Below are 21,928 nucleotides of genomic sequence, written 5' to 3'. Positions count from 1 at the left end.
TTACTCAGAGCCGGTTAGGGATGGCCCTCGTGCCCTCTCAGCCTCTGTTTCTAGGCAAGTTTGCACAGGTCTGGTGGCAGCTTTGGATACAGGCACAAAACCCTGAGTGTCGGAGAGGTGACATCTTTGTGAGAGGGCGAGTGAGATGTTAGAAATGGAGCCACTGGAATAAATGTTGTCATTGTGCCGTTAACGCCGCACGGGCGTGAGGTTAGAGACCTGCAGGGGGTGTGATGCACGCAACAAACCCAGCCATCATCAGTGCGTCTCTGACTGAAGGCCTTCAGATGCCGGGCCTCCTTCCTGTATCCCAAGCAGTAACCAGATTTGTTTCTTGTTGCTTATTTTCTGCTCACCTTATGAACGGTCCCGCAGGAAACCATCATAGGAGGCCTTCTACCTGAAACCACCTATTCCATCACTGTCGCAGCCTATACCACCAAGGGAGATGGGGCACGCAGCAAACCCAAAGTCGTCACTACGACAGGGGCGGGTGAGTGTGTGGTGCTGCTGGGTGGGTTTATGAAATTCCTTGGGACCTGGCACACCTGATACTGCTGAGGGCGCACCTTTGAAAGGAGTGGGCAGGATGGGGAATGTCATGGGGATTTGTACTTCTGCAGTGGGGGCAAAGGATGAGAGTGCAATCTGCATCCCTTACGCACAGGCTTTACATGTGGATCAGTTGTGCAGGGTTCACACACAGCAGGGGTGTGGACAGACACTGGGTGGGCAAAAGGGGAGAAAAAGCAGCTGCCCTTTAGAAGAGATCTATGAAAACCTTTCAGCCTTAACGTACCCACTCAGTGCTGGGAGTAGGGAAGGGAAAGCCAGGTCCTAGACACCAGACCTCACCTGACTCTGAAATTAAGTCCTCCTCACACAGCTTTCTGATGCCCTGACGCCTGGTTTGGGGCGGTTGGAGGGATTAGCCACCGTGGCTGTAGAGCCTCCTGCAACAGCCTTCATTGCGCTGAAGGGTTTTTGAGAGGCAGTTAGAAGTGGATCCAGCCTCGACATGTCACTAGACAAGCCCAGCTTAAACCAACACCTGCTGCTGCAGAAGTGCAGCAAAATGCCATATGCAGTCTTTGGATCCTGCTGAATCCAGCCATAGTTTGTTTCCAAAGTTCTACTGTCTAAACAGACAAGCGTATCCAGTGTTAGTGCCCAGAGGAGCCCAGGCCCTGGTTCAGGGACATCACAAGAACACATCAGGCATTTGGCTTTTCTCTGGAAACATGATGGGAGCAGATTTGGGTGGTTGTCAGGAGAGAGGATCAGCTAGCCGGCATTGTCTAGTCATTCATTTTTGGATCACTAGCCCTGACCTACACGTGGTAGTCCTGCTGATTGGCAGACTAACCCCAGGCATAATGTTTATTGCTCATTATAATGGGAATGCATTTTGCATGAACTGGAAATCTGAGTTCCTGGAGCATTTAACCCAGGAACAGCTCACTCTCTGTGCTGCTCCAGATGGCACCAGGATAACTCCAGAGGTCATTTCCATTGTCAGCATCTCAGCTGCTCTATTCTGCAGGCCTCACGAGGACGTACATTCTGTTGAGTTAACACAGCTGTCCTGCAAACAGGAGAAGCTTCCTAAACATCCCAGTGCTACACAGTAAACTGCAGCAGATTGTCCCACCTCGTGATGCACATTTAAAGATAACAATATGTTGAATCAACTTTGAAAAATCATCTGTCCCTAACTCTTGACTGCTATTAGCAATTGTGTTGTGAGTTCGAGTAATGGAGAGAGCGACATTAGCAATGCATATTGAATTAGATGTACTTGAATAGTAGCAGAGTCCCCTCCTACAGATTTGTCCAGCTCCTCGGGACCTCAGAAGGGAACAGTGTTATGGGCTTCTGAGGGCAGAATTGGGCCAGAACACCATCAAATACAGTGTCTGGTTTATTACTACCAGGACATTATCCCACTGATTAGGGGTGTTTTCCATATCAGTTGGATCGTATACAAATCTGTTCTCCCTCGGAATGGTGACACCCTTTGTGTAAGGAGTGAGGAATCCAGGTATTAAATCCTCAATTCCAAACTAACGGTTCTTAACCTGGGAAGGCAGCAGCCCTTCACTTGTGCAGCATGAGCAGAATTTCAGTGGCTTGACTGTTGCTGCTCCCCAGTCACATCGACATTCACATCATGATTTGGTTCATCAGCTAAAGCAAAATACATTCTGATTGCTAACAGCCCACTCCGCACCACTTACAGCCTCTGCAGATGGTAAAATTACAAGGTTTGGGGGTGACATTTTTCCGCACCCAGATAGATCAGGATGCTGGGTATGGGCTTTTGGGCATCTGTGGCAACACTAGTACCTCAGGGTCCAGGTTTTCCTGGTGCTGTGGCACTTGTCTGCAGCGAGGGTGTCGCTTGGAGAGGTCCACATAATCCAGAATGATCTGTGAGACAGATATGGGTTTTGAGGTGCAATTAAGCCATTGTACGTCTGGGTCTGGATTTTTATGTTGTAATGTCAGCTGCTGCATTCATTGCCCATTTAGACAGTAAAATTTGGGGAATCTGAACCCAGAATTTGCTGGATCCAGCTTTTATCAGCACTTGGATTTGGGTCCATCTAGGTTGTATGCTGCACTCACCACTGTATTATCTGAGCACAAAGTTACACCAATCCTGGATCCAGTAGACCTGAGTTTTCTCTCCTCTCTTTCCGGCAGCAGGATGGGTTTGTGGGTGGTCACAGTGTCTTTCTGTTCCAGTCCCAGGCAAGCCCACCATGATGATTAGCACAACAGCCATGAACACCGCTCTCATCCAGTGGCACCCCCCCAAGGAGATGGTCGGGGAGCTGCTGGGGTACCGGCTGCAGTACAAACGCACCGACGAGGAGAAGATGAACATCATGGACTTTGGGAAAAATGACCATCACTACACTGTGACCAGGCTGCACAAAGGTGCCACCTACATCTTCAAGCTGTCTGCCAAGAACAGAGCCGGTCCAGGGGAGGAGTTTGAGAAGGAGATCACCACGACAGAGGACTTGCCCAGTGGCTTCCCGCAGAACCTGCGTGTGGTTGGGCTCACCACCTCCACCACAGAGGTGGCCTGGGACCCCCCAGTGCTGGCAGAGCGAAATGGGAGAATTACCAACTACACGGTTATGTACAGAGACATCAACAGCCAGCAGGAGCTGACCAACGTCACCAAGGACACGAGCATCATGCTGACCAACCTCAGACCTGACACCACTTATGACATAAAAGTGAGGGCCAGCACCAGCAAGGGGGTGGGGCCGCTCAGCCCTAGCATCCAGTCCCGGACCATGCCTGTTGAGCAAGGTAACAAGCCTTACAGTCCAGCCTCATCTCCAGCCGGTGCCCCTCCCTTTGGTGTGGCAGGCTGGATTCCTCCTGGCTCTGGCTAACAAGGCTGTACGTCATCTCATTTCCTCTAGTAAAAGTGGCTCGGCACAGGGAGCCTCGCTGAAGGCTTCCCTCACATTGCCTGTTACTAGGAGGAGGATTTTTGGTGGGAACATAATTGCCTCTGTCACTTCACACGCACACTCCCATTGCATCTGTACATGAAAGGGTCTCTGCTGACTCTGGTGCAGACCTACAAGTTCCAGCTCCTGAGAGCTGCTGGCTTTTGGTCCTGGCAAAGGGCCAAGAGAGTTGTCGGGGGGGAGAGGAAAGCTGCAGTTCAGTCTAGAGCTGCCGTTCTCTGATGTTGGAGAATGTAGTCACCATCAGAAACTCGGCTGGGGGAAAGGCTGCTGCGCTCCTCTGCTTGTCTCCTTTCCTGCTGCTGCTGAGTTCAGTACCCCGTGCTGCTGAGTTCCTGCTGGGCCGTGCAGGCAGCTCACAGGTGTTGTTTTTAATTTCAGTGTTTGCTAAAAACTTCCGCGTCAACGCCGTGATGAAAACATCAGTGTTGCTGAGCTGGGAAGTGCCTGATTCCTACAAGTCGGTGGTGCCTTTCAAGGTAAGGACCAACTGCACGGGATGCCCCCATGGGAGGGCAGCAGCACCTCTACTGACTGCCTGTCACATGGCAGCGCCAGGCTGCCAGGCAAATGGTTGGCTGAGCAAGGCCTCCGAGCACAGAAATAAGGAACTGCTGATGCTTTGGAAAGCAAAGATACTAAGCCAGAGGTGCTGCTGGTTTCTCACCCTCCTTCCTGGCATCCTGCAGCTGCTTGGTTTACTCCTGCCTTCCTGGTCTCTGGCAGGGTTGCAAGCCAGAGCCATACCAGTGAAGGGGGTCAGCAGTGTTGAGTCAAACAATGAAAATGATTGCTCTGAGGCCAGCAGGAAAAGCCAAATGGGACAGGCTTGTGTCATGTGCTAAGTCAAGGTGGCGTGTGCCATGTTAGGTCATGTTCTTTAGAATGTGCGTAAGTGCTGGGAGGTTCCTTCTAGATAGGTCATTAAGTGGCCCTAGAGGGTTGCTAATAGAGACAGGCCCAGGTTGCAGACACTGAGCGAGCTCACCATCAGCTATAGACCTGAGCAGAGGAACATTTACTCCAGGTGCTAAGCCTCCACCCTTCCCTGGTGTGGGCCCACTGGTTCCTTTCCACGGTATATTCTCCAAAGCATCCCCCTGCTCTGCTCTTACCACCTGGGGAAGAGGGAGACTTGTGCAGTCCTCCCAAGGCTGTTATTAATACCTCTCCCCTGCTCAGCTTTGGTAGGGGCTTATACAGTCTGCCAGTGCCAGCCCCACTAGGTGTCTGGAGTCTGGCTGGACAAAGATCCCACTTCCAGCTGGCAATGCCTGCGTGAGGCGCTCCTGTTCTCAGTATCCTAGCAGGCTCTGCATTTGTTTGTAATCCAGGCTGGCGCTGTGGCACAGCGGAGCTGGTGGTGTCTTACAGCTTTGTGCCCTCAGAGAGGGGGAGAGGGAAATGCTCTCTGGACATAAGGGGAAATCCCAAGGCTGCAGAGCGTCCATGAGACAGCTGGAAATGTGATCTCATCACAGGACCTGAACAAGGCAGAACAGCCTGAAAACCAGGCAGCAACTCGACTTTAGAGTGGCTCCCTTTGCCCCGGCCCTGGCTAACCAGATCGCCTGCTCACCACAGAGCTATCAGAGCAAGGGCACAATCCCAAGCGGTGGTTCCATTTTAGCAGTACATAGTCCCCCTCTCTGATGGCTACCTGGGCAGACCCTGCACAAATGGCTGCTGCTCTCACTTGTCCGGCCCAATGCTGGGTGTTATATCAGCCTCCGGGCCCACAATGGCTTATTCCCATGGGCCCAAGCTGCCCGTGTCCCTTCAACAGCCCCAGCTGGGTGTAGGGCGCAGCCGAGGCACGCAGGGTGGGGGATTTCTGCAGAGGTGATCCGGGCTGTGGGGGGAGAATCTTGCAGACAGAAGCACTGTATCTCTGCTCAGAGTTTGCTGTGCCGACGGGCGCTGATGGGCATGCAGACTGACTCGCTGAACCCATACAGAGATGATCGCTAACACTTCTGGGCATTGCGCCACCTTGAATTCTGAAACGTGAGTTCTCTGTGCCCCCCCCCCATCGCTGTAGTGGTGGAGCAGCTCACAAGCACTGATGAATTTACACCCACCCACCCACCCCCAAGAGGCAGGAAAACATTACCCCCATTTCACAGATGGGCACTAGGCCCAGAGACACACAGGGAGCCTGAGTAGAGCCAGAGATGAAAACCCAGTCTCTTGAGTCTGAGTCCAGAGCTTCCTTCTCCACAACCTGAACATCTCCCTGCCTAGCAGTGAAATCAAGGTCACCAGTTTCCTGTGGTGAGAGTGAACATGTCTCCAAGGGGAGTTCTGTGCTCACCTGTGTGTGGGCAGGGGGTGCGATGCAGGGTGCATTGCCCATCCATGCTGCATGTGTAGGAAGCGCATGGAATGGATGAGTTGAATGCCAAGGGATATGACCACACCACAGGGCAGTTTCTCCACAGCAAGTGGGGGAAGCGTCTGGAATGGCTGCCTGTGTTTGTGTATCTCTCCCCTGCTTGCTGCTAATCACGCCCCATTTCAATCCTGCCTCTCAGTTAGAACGCTGAGTCGGAATCACTTTGAATTTGCAGAGTTTAGCTGGAAAGAGACAGGGAATCAGAGAAGGCATGGCACTCACAGCTTCCCGGGGCTGCCATGTTTGGACAGACAGGAGTCTCATTGGGACGGAGGGAATAGCCCAGATCCCAGTTTGTGCAGTGTGTTGAATGGCCAGTTTGGTTTCCTTATTCTAGCCACAGTGGTTTCCCCTCCAAGTGCTCTGGGTGGGGTGCTGCAACTTGTGGGGGTGGGTAGAGCAGGTCAGGTGCCAGAAGGAATAGTGCTGATGCCTTGTCTCTGCCTTGTAGCCAAACACGAGCAGTGATTCATTCCGTGTCTGCCCCTGCTGTGACCCAGGAGTAGATGGTGCTAGTTACCTGTCAGCTGAGAGCAACCATGCACACGGGAGGGTGGTTAAAGATATTTCTCCAGTAGTATCTTTCTTCTGTTAATACTCCCAGAAATGCAGGTGCATGTGGGCTTAGAGGAACAGCCCCTGGACTTTGACTGCACTGATAGAAGTCTCAACCTTCAGGAGTTTGTTTTACAAACAAGGTTCACCTCTTTACTCTCTGCTTAATGCAGGCACATGAGAGGCAGAGGACAGAGCCTAATAACCACAGCAGATAAATCTCCCTGGGAACAATTAGTATTATCTGCACTTGATAAACAGTCTCACACTAAATCTACATCCCAAAGGGTGTCACATTCCATGTTAACCGATTTAATTAATAGGGATTTTGTTCTGATTGTGAGTACTGGCACAACCTTGTGGGTTTTGGTTTTTTTTTTTTGGGGGGGGGGTGAATTGGAGACCTCTGGAATTTTCACTCCTCTCAAATCAGTAAAGCAGGTGTCAGTTCTCTTCAGGGAACTTCACAGCTTCATCTGGGCCCGGGATAAACTCCCTGAAAAGCGCTGCCTGGCTTTGGTGGGGCATTTTACAGGAGATGTTACATTCCAGCCCTCCGGGCCATACGCCTTGGACACTGTTCTTAGGTCCCAGGGATTTTCCTCCTTGCATATTTTCCAAGTAAAGGCGAAATTTGACAATTGCTGGATTCTCACCATTTTGAGCTAGGAGCTGGTTTGGGCACTTTCGGTGCTTTCACGTCAAATGTAAGGCCAGCCTTGGTGGTGATTTTTTCGTTTCCTTGATACACCTCCCTGGCCTTGCCTAGGACAGAGGCTGTGTGGGTTGTGGGCAGTATTGTTAGGTATTTTACAGGGGAGAAAAAGATTCTAACTCCCTGCCAAAGTGCAGAATTTGTTGTGTCTGCGCCATCCAAGACGGATGCTATCCAGCCTCTATTTGAAGGAGCTTCCAGGACGCCCCGAGGCGTCTGTTCCATTGTCCTACTGCTCGGACAGTCAGGAAGGTTTTCCTGAGATTCCCTCTCAAGCTGCTCTGTTTCAGTCGTTGCATGAGTCAGTTCAGCACATTTTCAGGTGAGCTTAGAAACAGCCACCTGAGTGGCAGCTAGCCTCCGCTGCGTTAACCAAGACTCCAGCCTTCAGCAAGGGCATTCGGGCCCACCTAGCGTTGCAAGCCTGTCTCTGTGAGCTAGAGCAGCTCTGACAGGGATTTTATAGCAGGCCAGGCGTGGGTCAGCCCAGTGTTCAGCAGTTTAAAGCCCTATGGCCACATTTCACTGCTGACTAAAGTAGGTGTCACTGAGCCGTTCTGCAACCTCTGGCTGGTAAGTTAGCTTCAGGCCCCTGGGCTCCCACGCAGCAGTGACTTTATCCCTATGCCCTTACATCATCGTACGGTTCATGGAGAGGCACTAACTAATGGTGCAGAGAAGGTAATGCAGATTGGCAGGTAAAGGAACACGGAACCGTTGTGGGGAGAGGGGCTGGGAGCGTTGTTCCGTTGTCTTTGGGCACACGTGTCTGGGCAAGGCAATGAACGTCATCTTCGGATGTCAGCAGGAGACCATGCAATGCAAGTTTATGTAGCTTTTCAACCAAACCCAGAGCAAGCAAGGAGACTCTGGCTGAAAGCCCCAGACTGTCCATCCAGTCTGCAGCACTCGTGGGCCTTCCTGCCCCCAGCCCCAGGGAAACACCGCACGCTTGTTCCTGTTCCTGGAGCTGCCGCGTTTCTGTACCAGCAGAGATGGCTGGTTGCTGACTCAGCAGACCGCGATGTCGCTCAGAAAGGACGGACACAGGCTTGACTTGGTGGCGAAAGCGCGGCCAGGGTCATTGTCAGCAAAGCTCGGAGTCAGTGCCCAGCTCGCTGGGTACCGGCACACTAACACGTGTACGCCTGTCCCCTAGGCCAATACAAAGCTGCCCCTCCTGTTATACAGCGATACAAACAAGTTACGTGCTACTCTCCAGATGTTACTAGTTACCATCCTTGTGCCTCACACCTAATAGTTCAGATAAAACCTCCTCATCCATTATCCTGACCTCCCCTCCGGATCTTACACGGGGTCCCACCCCGCCCTCTGAGGAGAGCATTAGGTGGTTACTTGAGAGGTCTGCGTCTTCTGTGTTTGCTTGGTCAGCTGATTCCTAGTGTTACTACTCTAACAATGCCCACTTTGGTTCACAGCCAACCTTGGCTCATACTTTTAACCATGCCTAGGGCTCCAGCAAGGCCTATAACCTTCACACGTGTGCATTTTATAGACAATATGCCTTCCTAAAGCACATGTGGAAGCCCTTTGGAATCACTTAGTTGTGGGAGACTGTGTGATGGGAGATCCCACCTGCTGCAGAGTCTGGGATGGGGAGCAGAGTTAGAGCCGGGTTTGTGTGACCTTCGTGTTTCAACTTTGTTCTTGTTTGAGTCTGAGCAGGTTTCCTGAGCTGAGGCAGGGAGCCAGGTAGGAATCTGCCTGTAGCCCAGCCCTGTTCTTGTCTGGAATATGTTGCCCACTGCTGCAATGTTCTGTTAGTGTTTGAAGGAGTTGATGCAAGGATAGACTGCAGAGCTGTAAAATAACCAGCTGTTTCTTCTGGCTTGGCTGAGTCTGGTGTGACTGAGCAGGAGGAAACCTGCCAACTACACATCTGAGATTCCAGAGGCTTTAAGAGGCATTTCTGGGTCGGATTCTTTGCACTCACTCTAGCGCCTGTCTGATGTGTCTCTCTGCAGAGACAGGGATTAAAGCCTCGGTAGAAATAGTCTCACAGCAGTCACAGCAGAGAACACTCCCTCTGCATCGCCTCTGCACTGGGGAGCCAGCAGGGCTCTCATCGCTGCAGGCATCCTTGTTAATTTAGCAGCGGGGACCCATCCCTAAAGCCCAGCACAAGTCAATGAGAACGTTGATCGTATCTGTCCCTCTCCTACTGAACCCTCCCCTTGTGCTCGGTTCCCAGCTGACCATCTCCTCTGGGATGCTGGAGAAGAGTCTGTATGTGAATGGACCAACCTCAGCAGAGTGCAGTGGCCAAAGCCTTCTGGCACTTGGCTACTTGGATAACCCAGAGCAGCACTGTACGCCTCACTCTACTCCCTGTGCCTGGCTGCCCCTTGGGGTTCTGCAGGGCCTGCTGCTCCACTTCTCTCTGGAGAGGCTAGCTCCTCTGAGGAGTTAATGAGTGGCACCTGCCCCAATGAGACACCAGCTTCTTCAGGGCTCTGCTGGCTGCTTGCAGTGTGGGCTGGCAGAAGTGTCCCACCTCCCTCTTGTGCTGCTTCGCCAGGCTCAGCTGCACCCAGAGGGGAGAAAGATTGCTGGGTCCCTTCTCTGGAGAGCCCAAAGGCAGAGCATGTTTGTTGGCCTGAGCCAGCTGTCTCCACCTGGGTGCTCCAGGCTCACCCCCTCCCTGGTTCTTGACAGCAGCTCTCAGTATATGGTATCTTCAGAGCGCTTTATGCGCGTTAATTGCTTAAGCAGCCTCTACTAGATTCAGGAACACCCCACAGAGTGCTGGGGATTGCCTCGCAGAAAGGAGCCGGCGTTCTGCTGCAGCCGAAGGTAGCTACAGGCCCTCCAGTCCTCTCACCAGCACTGCCTGTGTGTGGGGGGGGTTGCTTGTGTTTCTGACTCTGCCACGCGTTGCTGTTACAGCTGGGGTGGGGAGGTGTCCCCGTGCCGCTGGCTCTTCCAGTGAGAGTTTGAACCAGGGCTCAGATCCAGATTTTCAGCCTGAAACCAACGGAGCCCAGCAGATGCCTCTCTGCTCATGCAGAACAGCAGCTGGAGCAAATTCATACTGAGCACGTGGGGCAGCAGCAACCACCAAGGAGAGCCCACAGCACCACGCGTCCAGGAGAGCAGCTCTCGGTCAGCCAGCTAGGGTGGGTTGAGAAGGCAGCCACAGGGGCCTGGTTTCTTGTGTCCTCATGATACCACGTGGCAGTGCCCTGCTCCATGCCAACAGGAGAGTGCTCTGTGCTAAAGTCATTTCCCCGTTCTCTCCAGCAGTGACGCTGGGTGCAGTTCTTTGGAAGCCCACCCCAGGCAGAGGTCAGGTTTGAGCCCCAAGTGCTGTGCTTGGATTGCAGCGCGCCAGCAGCCATTGTCAGTGAGGCCGTGAGCCAGTGAGGTCGCGCTTGTGGATGTGTGAGATGCGTTACTGATTGGTCAGAGGCATTATTCTAGGAAACAAACGATCCCTGTAGTTCCCTTTCTGGGAAGGGGCAGTTCTGCGTTAACCTTTGAGCCTGCGTTTACTGTTAGATTAGGGATGAAACCACTTTAGAGCAAATGGGGTTTTATGCCAAAAGTCCATTGTATGTCATGTCCCCACAAGGAAACAAAGACCCATTAATATAAACCCATCTGTATGGTCGTCCTACCTATGCGCTGAAGGGGGGGGCATCGCCAGGGATGCGTCTGGTGGAGTCTCTGCAGTTTAGGATTCTAACCACCCAGCTGGTGTTCGAGATGCCGCACTGTGGCTGTAGGGAGCAGTGAGTGCTGCTCTGCTGGCGGCTGTGGGTTACTCTGCCGGACCTCAAGCTGTATGGCTCTTTATGGAATTCACAGGATGAGAACCACCTGAGGTAGGGCCCAGAGCCAGATTATCAGCTCTAATGCTGCCTTCTATTCTGAGCATGTTTTGTCAGCAGCCGCCCTGCAGCATGATGTGTCCTTTCCTGTTTCAGATCCTGTACAACAGCCAGAGTGTGGAGGTGGACGGCCATTCGATGAAGAAGCTCATAAGTGACCTTCAGCCGGATACGGAGTATTCCTTTGTGCTAATGAACCGCGGCAGCAGCGCTGGTGGGCTCCAGCACCGGGTATCTATCCACACGGCTCCTGATGTCTTGCAGAACAAACCCATCTCCACAAACAAATACATGCAGGAAGGAAAGTTCACCCTCACCCTTCCCAAAGTCCAGACCTCAGCGCCAGTTAGGTAGGTGCTCCCTGCTAATGGACCAGAGGGCAAGGGGAGGTAGGAGGCTGGATTGTTCTCTTTACATACCCACTAAGTCTAACCCATTCTAACCCATTGATTCGGTAACATTGTGGGATGAATGCCAGAGGAGCCCGCAAATGCTGGAGCCAGGTTTTCCCTTCACCACATGACAGCGTATTGCTGGCATGTTCTGAGCTGATGTTTTTGTGAGATAGGGCAACACAGCTCCCCATCCCTTCTAGGGGCGGGACTGAGACCCTCCCGGTAAAGCCAGCTGAGGGGCCAGAGGTGCTTTCTCTGTCACTGTGCAACAGCTTTTGAATAAATTGTATCTGTAAAGCCTCCAGGAGATTAAAACACGCCAGTTCATAGAAGTCTCATTTGTAACTGTGATAGCCTTGTGCTGAAACCCAGTTCCCCCAGGGCTCCTGCTACAGCCAGTTTATATAAGTGTCCTTACCCCAGCTCCTGTTACCATCCTCTAGCGCGTGGTCTGTGTATCTTCGTTAACCTAATGATCGCTAGCAGGGAGTGCTCCGATCCTCAGCACAGCAGGAAGACTGGCCTCTGACTCAGTGAAGCTCTTTGCCCATTACAGAAGGGGAGAAAGAGGAGATTTGGGGAGGGGGTTTTGATGGGAGGCATGTTGAACCTGTTTCTAGTCAATCGCCTGCTGAAGAAATGTCCTGATATCTCCTGCTAGCAGCAGCCTCCTCCCCTGACCCCTCTTCCCTCCCCAGGTGGTACTATATTGTGGTTGTGCCCGTGGGTCAGACCACCAGCAGCCGCGCAGCCCGGTGGCGGACGCCTGATGAGATGGAGCTGGACCAGGTAGGAGTCAATGAGACCTGGTTTAAGTATGATCTGCTAAGGCTTCCTTTTGTGCTTTGCCCACGCTGCCTGGGCCCTGGGAAAGGTGGCTTAGTGCTCCGGCTTGTGTGACCTAAGGGGCAGAGCCAGGCCTGCCAGGGGACAGGATTGCAGAGAAGCCCCCAGAGCTCACCTTTTCCTTCCTGCCTGTGCAGGGTCTGATAACAGTCCTCATGGTTGGCACTCCCAGAGCCTGCCCAAGGGTTTGATTCCTAACGATGATCCTTCGCCTTCTAGCTGCTTCCCTGGGAGACTCCCTCAGCCCTTTGCAAACACCGAGTCAGACCCCGGCATTAGGCAAGAGAGTAAGTAGTGCTGTCCCCATTTTACAAGTGGGGAAGCTGAGAAGCCAGGTCATTTACCCAGGGTGTCCGCGAATGTCGGGTACAGAGCTAAAACTCAGCACCCAAAACTCTCAACCCCCCATCCAGTGCCCTAGCCCCTTCCACGTTGGACCGTCAAAATGCTTTTCATGGTTTAACCATCACAGCTCCCTGTCTGTCTTTGGAGTAGGATTTGAATGGTGCGCAGTAAATATGGCCCAGGGGCCACACATTGAACAAGGAGAAAACAAAATAGTGAACAGCTGATCATTGCTTCCGGTGCACTGAATGAGGCAGGGTCCTGTGGACAGCATAGTGTGTGATCGTGTAATTAAAAACTCTCATAATGCATAGGCACCAGGGGGCCGACTGAAAGCTGCATGGGCAACGTGCATTCTGGCATTTCCTGCATTAGAATGCTTGACTTCGCTCACAGAGCCGCACGCTCTCGCTGCAGCCCAGAGTTAGACACAGGCTGGTCTGTATCCTCCATACTCGGACTTCCAGCAGTGTGGGCTAATACAGCCAAAGAGGAGGCAGTGCGGCACGGGGGCTCGTGGAGACCGTAACAGGGTGGTTCTGAAGCATGCAGAGGTTTGTTTTTTTCAGTAGACACTAGAAGGGGCTTTCGCTGATGCCAGCCCCTTGTGCACAAGCCCAAGTCTGCACTGCCGCATGGTGAACAGGCAGCGAGGTCCTGCCGTGGTGCCAAACAAGCACAGAGCGGGTGCGGCCTGGTGTCACCCGTAGCTGAAAGGGACTGAAGGGTGACAATGGGCAGCAAATGGCTGTGGTGCAGACGTGCTGGCTGTAATTCCCCACCCCTGCAGCTCTCATTCGTCCCTGCCTGGTGCAAACGTCACAGTCCATTGGCGTTCTCCTGCTCCCCATGGTTCCCAGGGTATTAGTGAGCCTCCCTGGCTCACTGCAACAGGGGCCCAGCTGCCAGGGGGGAGAGGCTGGGGCGCTCTGACGGCCTGCCAGCACCTCTGCGTAAATACCCGTGTTTCCAGCCCCAGGTCACTCTCGGGCCCTGTCTGCTCTGACAATGCAGCAGTGACACGTTGGACTGTGAAATGTATTTCATGCCTCCTCCTCCATTTGAAATTAAAATGTCCGTTCGGAGCCTGGCATTCATTTTTGTTCACTAGAAAAGCTTCTTCAGACACCGGAGAGTCGTCCTTAGCGGCGTAATTGAATGTTGGGGTGTTTATGCCTTTTTCAGGAATTTGTGGCCAACTATGCAATTTGCCATTTTTGCTCTGAGCATCCCATGAAATCTGCTGTGGCCACATGCAGCCCTACCGGCAGCCCAGCACAGGGAAATAGCAGAGCTCAGACAGGGGAGAGACGCACAAATGTCACTTCTTTTTCTCTACAGCAGCTGCGACTGCAGTTCACACCCACTGTCTGTGCAGAGCCAAGCGGCTCTCTATGCCAACACAGAGCACAGACCGTGGCCTGCTTCCCTTGCAGCCAGCTGGAATCCATTAACCCAGGGCTCCTGGGGTCCAAGCAATGCCCCTCCCGTGAAATAACAGTGTGAGAGTCACAGCGGCCGAGTCCCCAGGCCCAGACCTCTTGCTGATGCCAGCCTAGGTGCGAAGGCGCTTGCAGCAGATCCCACGGTGATGGGGGCCCCCGCAATGCCTTCAACGGCTGGGAGCTTCAGTCACACCCCCCAGCCCCCCAGTTGCTTTGCTGCATGTTAACTGTTCTCAGCCAGGAGCCTTTCCTCCCCTTCCCCAGCCCAGCCTCATCCGTTGACCTCAGCCTGTTGTTATGGAAATGAGCATGAGGTTGCCAATCCAGCCCTCTGACTTGAGGAGTGGGAGGGGCTGCCGGGGGTCAATGAAATGGGAGTTAGTGAAATAAGTTTCAGAGTAGCAGCCGTGTTAGTCTGTATTTGCAAAAAGAAAAGGAGTACTTGTGGGCCCTTAGAGACTAATGCATCCGATGAAGTGAGCTGTAGCTCATGAAAGCTTATGCTCAAAAAATTGGTTAGTCTCTAAGGTGCCACAAGTCCTCCTGTTCTTTTAGTGAAATAAGTGGGGAGGATAGTTCTGAAACTCCTGTTCCTGGCTAGACATGGCCCAGTCCACGTGCAGGTCCCCTGCTGTCAGTCAGGGCAGCGTGCACCTCTCCAGCGCTGGGGAGAGGGAGGTAATGACCCAAGCTCTTTGTCCTCAGTTACTGGAGGCCATCAGCCAGGGCAGGCGTCAGCGCCGTCAAGCAGACAGGCTGAAGCCCTATATTGCTGCTCAAGTGGACGTGCTGCCGGAGACCTTCACCTTGGGAGACGAGAAGACCTACAAGGGCTTCTACAACAAGCCGCTCTCCGAGGATCTGAGCTACCGCTGCTTCGTGCTGGCGTCGCTGGAGGATGGCGAGACGGTAAGGGCTTTTTGCTAGAAGGGGCATCCCCCTCGCCCCCAGCCAAGGGGCACCCGAGGGGCTCAGTGCAGGGAGCTGGCAGCCTGTTCAGTGGAGTTCCCTGCAAGGTGAGGCGAGCCAGGCAGGTAGCTGGTGTCAGGGAGAGGAGGCGTCCATTGGAACTGCCTTGATGAATGGTGTTTTCCGAGGGAAAGAGCAGGTATCTTTGACATGCCAGGTGAGAGCTGAGGGCAGCAATGGGAGTTGAGCCGGGCCACTGCAGAACTCCAGACTCCGCTGTGATGGGGCTGGCTCTGAGACACATTTTTGCTCAGAAAAGTGACTGTGGAGCAGCCTCGTGAATCCAGGCCTGTGCACTCGCAGGGACCAGGGCTCGGAGACAGCCCGCAGGCATCCAGCAGCCTCACCCCCCTTCCTAAACTGCTGCTGTGCTCACCAGACTCTCAGCTGGTGGCTGTGGAGAAACCTCTAAACTGGCATGCGGAGAGGAGCCCGCCAGCACTGGGTGGGTGGAGGAGGGCTGCTCCGTGCACCCTGGTGCGGGGTAGCTCCGGTGCCCTGTAACAATAGGTTAGACATCAGCGTTGTCTGAGTACCCCCACCTTTTTCTCCAGTCTCCTGGCAGTAACGCTCCAACCCTATCTGCCCCGGGACAAGTCGTAGCTCCAGGAGTGCTGAGATGCCACTGGGATCTGCAGAGCAATTTTGCACTCCACTTTGTGACCCTGTCGATTCTAGAGTCAGCCCTGATGCAGGAGGCGGGGCGGAGTCCTGCGCACTCCAGCTGCCCTGGACTCTGCCTGGCTGAAAAGGGCTGACTCAGAAGAGACTTGGAGGGGAGCTTGGAGATTCACTTCCCTGATCAGAATCTCCCTTGAAAGGGGCGTGTAAGGGAGTACATTCACCTGTTCCCACAGTAACAGGGTCTCTGCTGGGCGAAGCCGTGAAAGCGTGAGTGTTCCCAGCCCTGGTGCCTCTCCTTGCGAAGGGGAAAGGGCACATACCTGGATCAGCTGGCCCAGCACGCAGGGGTCTACGGGAGGAAGAGGATGGCTGCCTCAGTGAGCATGAAAATGCAGAGCAGGACTTGTGCAGTGAGACCCTCCTGTGGGGGAGGGTAGGAGAGAGGTGGCAGCGGCAGTGTGTAAATAACGGGAGATAATAAAGATGCTCCGGACCCTCCGCTCAGCTCCCACGCTGGGGCTCACTTCTTCAGCCTCGTTTACTTGTAATGGCTCATTAGCACTGGTCAAACTCTCCGTTACTCACAGTGCGTGTAGCAAGATGCAGACCCAGGGAGGAGGGGAAGAGTCCCGGCTCACAATGCAGAGGTCTCAGATCACACCAGCCAGGCACCGTGCCCTACGAGAAACACCCCACTCGGGTAGCTAACTGAGGCCTGTGCGCTGGGAGGCGCAGCCCTGGGAGGTCGCTGCCAGCTTCCACCTCGGCGGGGATGGGGATGGATTCCAAGCATAATGTAGACCTGCAAGGCAGCCGGCTAGTAGCTTTACTGCCCCAGGACTCTGTACTGCATCACCCTGGTACATGGGGCCCATTCACCCGCAAAGCACAAGGCAGTCTGTCCAGTCACAGGGCTGCTTGTCCCCACACCACTCCTGCATTGCATGCTGTGTCCCAAGAGTCTGGGCGAGCATGGTTCGTCACCAGCCAGGCGCTGGGAGCACGGCTCATCGGGGGCACCTGCTCCATCTGGAAAGGGCCAGGCACTAGTGGGTGCCCTTGGAAATCTCATCCTCGCTGGGGCTCCTTCCTTGCTTTGGGGGGAGGCCAGGGGACGCTGGAGTCTCAGGCCCCCTTGCAAGCCCAGCAGGTCAAACACTCTGAAGCGCTGCTGGCTGGAGCTGGGAAGGAGGCTCCAGGTGATAGTGGCGTTTAGCCCTGTCTTCTGTGGGACCTGTGCGCCTTCCTCAGCAATGAGCCCCTACCTCCCGCTGCCCACTCCCCTCCCCAGCCTCCTCTGGCAGAGACAGATATGGAGTTAGCTCGTTCCCCTCCTCACCCCTGTGTCAGGGTCCGGGAGAGCACCAGACACCTGGGGCCCTGAGCTATCTCCCTAGTGCCCCTAATGGCCACACGCAGACATTGGCCAGGAAAGGAGAAGAGCCTGAAGTCTGCAGAAGCCTATGTGGGGTGTGCAAGGGCACATTGCCCCAGCAGAACCTGCTGCCAGGGCCACTGCAGGCTGCTGATAAATCTGACTAGATGCAATGCACAGGTCCAACGCCGGAATGGGGTCGTAGATAGCAGGCCTGTCCGTATGCTACTCCTGTTTGTACCCGGGATGCCCAGGAGAGGAGATCAAGGTGTGCATTTATGTGAGGCTCGCTTGCTTTTCCCACCCGCCCCTTTGCACCTGCACCCAGGTGTAGTGTGTGTCTGAACTTGACCATAAAGCAAGCAATGTGTAGATCCATGGGCACCTTTTCTGTCACCAGAACTTTCTGTCTGTGGCAAGGCTGGACAGTTTCTAGTTCCTGAGCGTAGGGCAGCAGGTGCTACTCTGAGCAGCTCCAGCTTTCTCTCCAGGCGGAAGGGATTGCTTTTTGCAGTATTTAACCCCTCTGACCCAGTAAGGCTGAGCTGTGAAGCGATGCCATGGCGACATAAGCCTTAGCAACGGCAGCATAACAAGCCTGCAGCTGTGCGTTGGGTCTGTTAATCCTGCCCTGCTGTACTCGCTCTAAGAAGCAGCCTCTTGGAGGCCGGAGGTCACGGGGCCACCACACCTAGGTCTTTGGAAGGACCCTGCTAGCAAGAGATCCCTGCGCCAAGATTTCTGCTCACAGAGCTGACACACAGAGACGTCTCTTGTCCTTTTGTTCCCTCAAGAGAAGTGTCTGGTCTGGCAGGGGTTCTCCTACTAGAGCCCCAAACTGGGGAGATGTGTTTATATTGGCATAATAGGTGTTATAAACCACTTAGCGCTCATCAGCCAGCCGGTGCCTGGGATTTCAAAGCCTGTAATTTGCTAAAAGGTTTTTTTTCTCTCCTGCTAGCTCACGAAAGCTCATGCTCAAATAAATTGGTTAGTCTCTAAGGTGCCACAAGTCCTCCTTTTCTTTTTGCGAATACAGACTAACACGGCTGTTACTCTGAAATCTGTCACCTTACCTGATCACTCTGGTTACAGCGTGTATGGTAACACCCATTGTTTCATGTTCTCTGTGTATATACATCTTTCCACTGCATGCATCCGATGAAGTGAGTCTCTAAGGTGCCACAAGTCCTCCTGTTCTTTTTGCAGCTACAGACTAACACGGCTGCTAGTGTGGGGAGTTGCTCTTAGCTGGGCTGTTCCATTTCGGCACCTAGGGAGCTTGGCTGGCTGGCTGGAGAATTGCTCTAAGTTGGATTGTGCCATTTCCCAGGAGCAGGAGGGGGACAAGGCGGATATCCATGTGTGCTGTGTCCTGGCTTGCTGGCACGATGCCCGGGCGCACGGGGAGCCCTGGGTGTGGGAGCCAGGCCCCCCCACACTGGGCAGAGGCAGGGGGCCATACAATAGGATGGAAGGTGGTTGTTTCCTTCAGCCTAACGGATGTTTGCATTCCTCCCCCCCGCACCGTGCTCTGCAGAAGAGGTACGCAGCCAGCCCCTACTCGGATGAGATCGTGATGGAAGTGTCTTCAGCAAAGCAGCAGGACGAGCCCGAGATGCTGTGGGTGATGGGACCGGTGCTGGCCGTTATATTAATCATCATCATCGTCATTGCTATCCTGCTCTTCAAAAGGTGAGAGCCAGGCCTGCTCCCCACACAGCATGTCAGCACCTAGGGACCTCCCTCCCTCCCTCTGTCAGACCCACATTCCCCATCCCCATCTGACGCTGCCCCTCCCAGTTCAGGGCCTACGGGCATGGTGGAGGACGTGCGAAGCAGCATATAGGGCTGGTTTGTAAAGGCAGTAGACGGCTGGCTGGGGGCATGAATGTGAATCCCCAGGTACAGAAAGAAGAGGGAGGCTGGAGGTCCAGGGCCCCGGGGGAAGGGGAAGCTATCTGTCCTTGGTGGCATGCCAGGAGGAGTCCCCCCTACACTCGGGTTAGCTGCCCCAGGTTGGTTTCCAGAGCCGGAGTGTCCTGGTGAAGTTGAAGATGTGGGCGCCTGATTGGCCCCTCTCAGGTGCCCCTCCTGAGGAGCCTGCCTGCTTCACTCCGCTCCTCTGCAGGCCAAGGACACTCGGGGCTAAACCCAGACAGAAATGCTGCTGCTCCTCCTGATGCCCCTCACAGCTCTAGCTGAGTGCCCCACTGGCGCTGCAGGCTCCCTGCTGAAGGACCAGCCCTCCAAGCTCCCTGGGTTAGTCCCCATACCTGGGCCGTAAGCTCTGTAGTGTGACCCTGTATTGTAAGTCTCTGTGATGAGCTGTTGGTTCATTTACATGAGTTTCTATAGCCCACTCAATTGTAATCGGTTAGAGTCTATCAGCTCACCTCCTGGATTCTCTCTTTCTATGTGTATTTTGTGCTGGGGGAAGGGAGCTGGCTTTGTTCTCTGATTAAATGGAGCTCTGTGCATGTGCAGTCAGTGATCACCTCCTTTCTTCTGTTTCTGCTTTTCTCTGGATCTAGTAAACAAGAAAGGTAGGAATCTGTTTTCTCTTCCGTCTTCGATTAAAGTTTAAAATCTACTTCCCCCTTTAAGAACCTACTGTCTAGTGTGTCCCTGCTTCCCTGTGTGCAGGCATGGTGAAAGCCAAGGGTTAAAGGCAGTGGCCACATCCTACCCCTCAGCCTTTAGCGATTCACGTGGCCGACAATCACAGGTCACAAGATTTGTGCCAGAGTCTTTTGCAAATGGGTTACAAATCTAGAAATGTTTCAGAGTAGATTGTAGGTGATTATAGGGGTTTCTTTGCACTCCCAGAATAGCTGGTCTTTCAACTGAGAACTTAGGTGTCTGTAACATGGTGTCTCCTGCAGCTGGTAAAGTTTACCCTGACCTTACCACAGGTGCGATGCCAGCTTGTGGCCATTGCTTTGACAAGGGACTTGTGCTGCTTGGGAAAGTGTCATCTGAGCTGGGCTCCATAATTCAACCCCTGCCTTGACGCATTAGCCCACGCCCAGATGGCCCTGTGTGGCAATTCACCTGTTGCCAGGAAGGGTTCTTTTAAGGAAGTTGACACACACAAGTGGTTTCTGAGCCACGCAAGGAATGTTTTGTGGAAGCCCAGGGCAGATATTCCCTCATCTGGGTTTCCCTCTATCTGTCTGTAGGTCCCTTTGGGTGCTGGGCCCAGCTTGGCTTAGTTTTGTTTTGTTTTATTTGTGCTCCCCAGACCCTATTGTGAGATGGACTCTTCAGAAATTAAATTACTCGGTTTCATTGTGCTCTTCACTTGGCATTGTGAGACAGCAGCACCCAGCACACAGTGCCTCCCAGCTCTCCTCCGGGTGCTGAGTCCGGCTGGTTTCTCCTAAGGCTTCGCTCTCTAGCTTCTTTTCTGAGGGGTTTTCTCCCTGGAGTTCTAAATTTCAAATGCAAATGGATTGAATCCAACTATTGGTACATTGCATGAAAGTCTGGACAGCCTGGATTTGTTGGTTTCACAGAAGCCCTGTGTGGGCTTTTGAAACTGACTAATATCAAACACCTCTTTTGCCTCCTTCCCCACAGAGACCCAAGTCACATTGTCCAAGGACTTGGGGACCAAAGTACGATAGCATATGCCGTGTCTCACCATGGTGTCTGAGAGCAGGAGAGACACTGCTTTCGTGTGCACTTCTCCCTCTCTTTCCATTGATGCTGTTGAGTCCGGGAACTCTCCTGTCTGGCTCTCAAAGAGTCAGAGGACTTGGTAGATGCTTGGATGACTCCACATGGTGTGAGGATCACATGCTGCTCCTCCCCTGCCGATCGCCCCCAATGTCTTGTAGTCCCAATATCCACACGTTGTGGCTGCAGACTGAACTTCAGTCATGGTTGGGTGCCCCGAGGGAAGGAAAGTTCTGTTGCCTAGAATCAGCAAACAATGAACGACGTCTTGCCGCTCCCCACAGCCGGCACTAATGCAGAAACCCGTGTGCACAGCTCTGTGTCAGTGTGTATGCAGTAATACCCTGCCCTGGAACAGCACCTTTCCTGCCAGGTATGTGAGACTCTGGCCAGCCACCAGGCCGAGATGCAGCTACTTCTGGACGGAACATGGCAGCTGTTAAAAATGCCCAGCAACTCCTCAGAACAGATTAGAAAGGGGAGGAAAGCTGGTGAATTTAGATGGGGACACAAGGTAAAATTGGCCTGGGATATTGGTGACAATATGCTCGTCTCCTACAGAAAGCTGTGGGGTCTTTGATATTCACCATTGGGCAGCCCCCTGGGTTTATGTTTTGTCCAAAAGACAAAGCCTCCAGTATCCCAGCAGCACCCTCTAGTTCTACGCTGAGGCATTTGGGTCAGCGCTGACCCAGAGAAATGTCCCCGCTCCACACAGCACAGTGCCCCTAGCACCGCACGGGGGCATTCCCTTTAGTTGTAACCCAAGGGGAAGAGCGGTGCCATCTGAAACATCCATAGCACTTCTTGCAGTGCCAAGTTTGCCTTAAAGGTCTCCCATCCAATTACCAATCTGGTCTGTCCTTCCATAGCTAGTGAATTACACCAAGATCAGTGCCCGAGGTGGTGACATAAATACAGCATTAAGAGACAACAGTGTGTTTTATTGTCCCGTTAATACACGCCTTGGGTGCCTTCAGCCATTCCAGACATGTATTAATGGCCCAATAAAACATACCCTGAAGAGTCTTTATGCCATTACACTATGGTTCTTGACATTTCATTTCTTTTAATACTTGGGAAAAAAATTGACAATATCCTTCCGCTTCAGGAAATAGTTCCTAGGGAGAGTAAGAGGTAATGGGGTTTTGCTTCCTCTTCTTTGCTTCTGATAAATACATTGTGCGGAATATGGCATCTCCTAAGGGCTTCCCACACACTTGCTGGGTAAGCCCCTG

At 53.3% G+C, this 21,928-nt stretch overlaps 1 protein-coding gene across 13 annotated transcripts in view; it reads left to right on the top strand.

Moving 5' to 3' along the window:
* Window positions 1–21,928, top strand: part of PTPRF (protein tyrosine phosphatase receptor type F) — a 427,118-nt gene that overhangs the window by 360,499 nt on the left and 44,691 nt on the right. For all 13 annotated transcript variants that reach the window (XM_073357995.1, XM_073357994.1, XM_073357992.1 and 10 more), the window contains 7 exons: window positions 376–493; window positions 2,749–3,327; window positions 3,876–3,973; window positions 11,107–11,360; window positions 12,104–12,194; window positions 14,747–14,950; window positions 18,550–18,704. In XM_073357995.1, coding sequence (XP_073214096.1) covers window positions 376–493; window positions 2,749–3,327; window positions 3,876–3,973; window positions 11,107–11,360; window positions 12,104–12,194; window positions 14,747–14,950; window positions 18,550–18,704 — 1,499 coding nt within the window. The remainder of the gene's footprint in view (window positions 1–375; window positions 494–2,748; window positions 3,328–3,875; window positions 3,974–11,106; window positions 11,361–12,103; window positions 12,195–14,746; window positions 14,951–18,549; window positions 18,705–21,928) is intronic.

Source organism: Lepidochelys kempii, chromosome 8 (genome assembly GCF_965140265.1).
Source record: "Lepidochelys kempii isolate rLepKem1 chromosome 8, rLepKem1.hap2, whole genome shotgun sequence".
In the NCBI taxonomy this organism is placed as follows: Eukaryota; Metazoa; Chordata; order Testudines; family Cheloniidae; genus Lepidochelys; species Lepidochelys kempii.
This window is presented reverse-complemented; position numbering and strand designations above follow the sequence as displayed.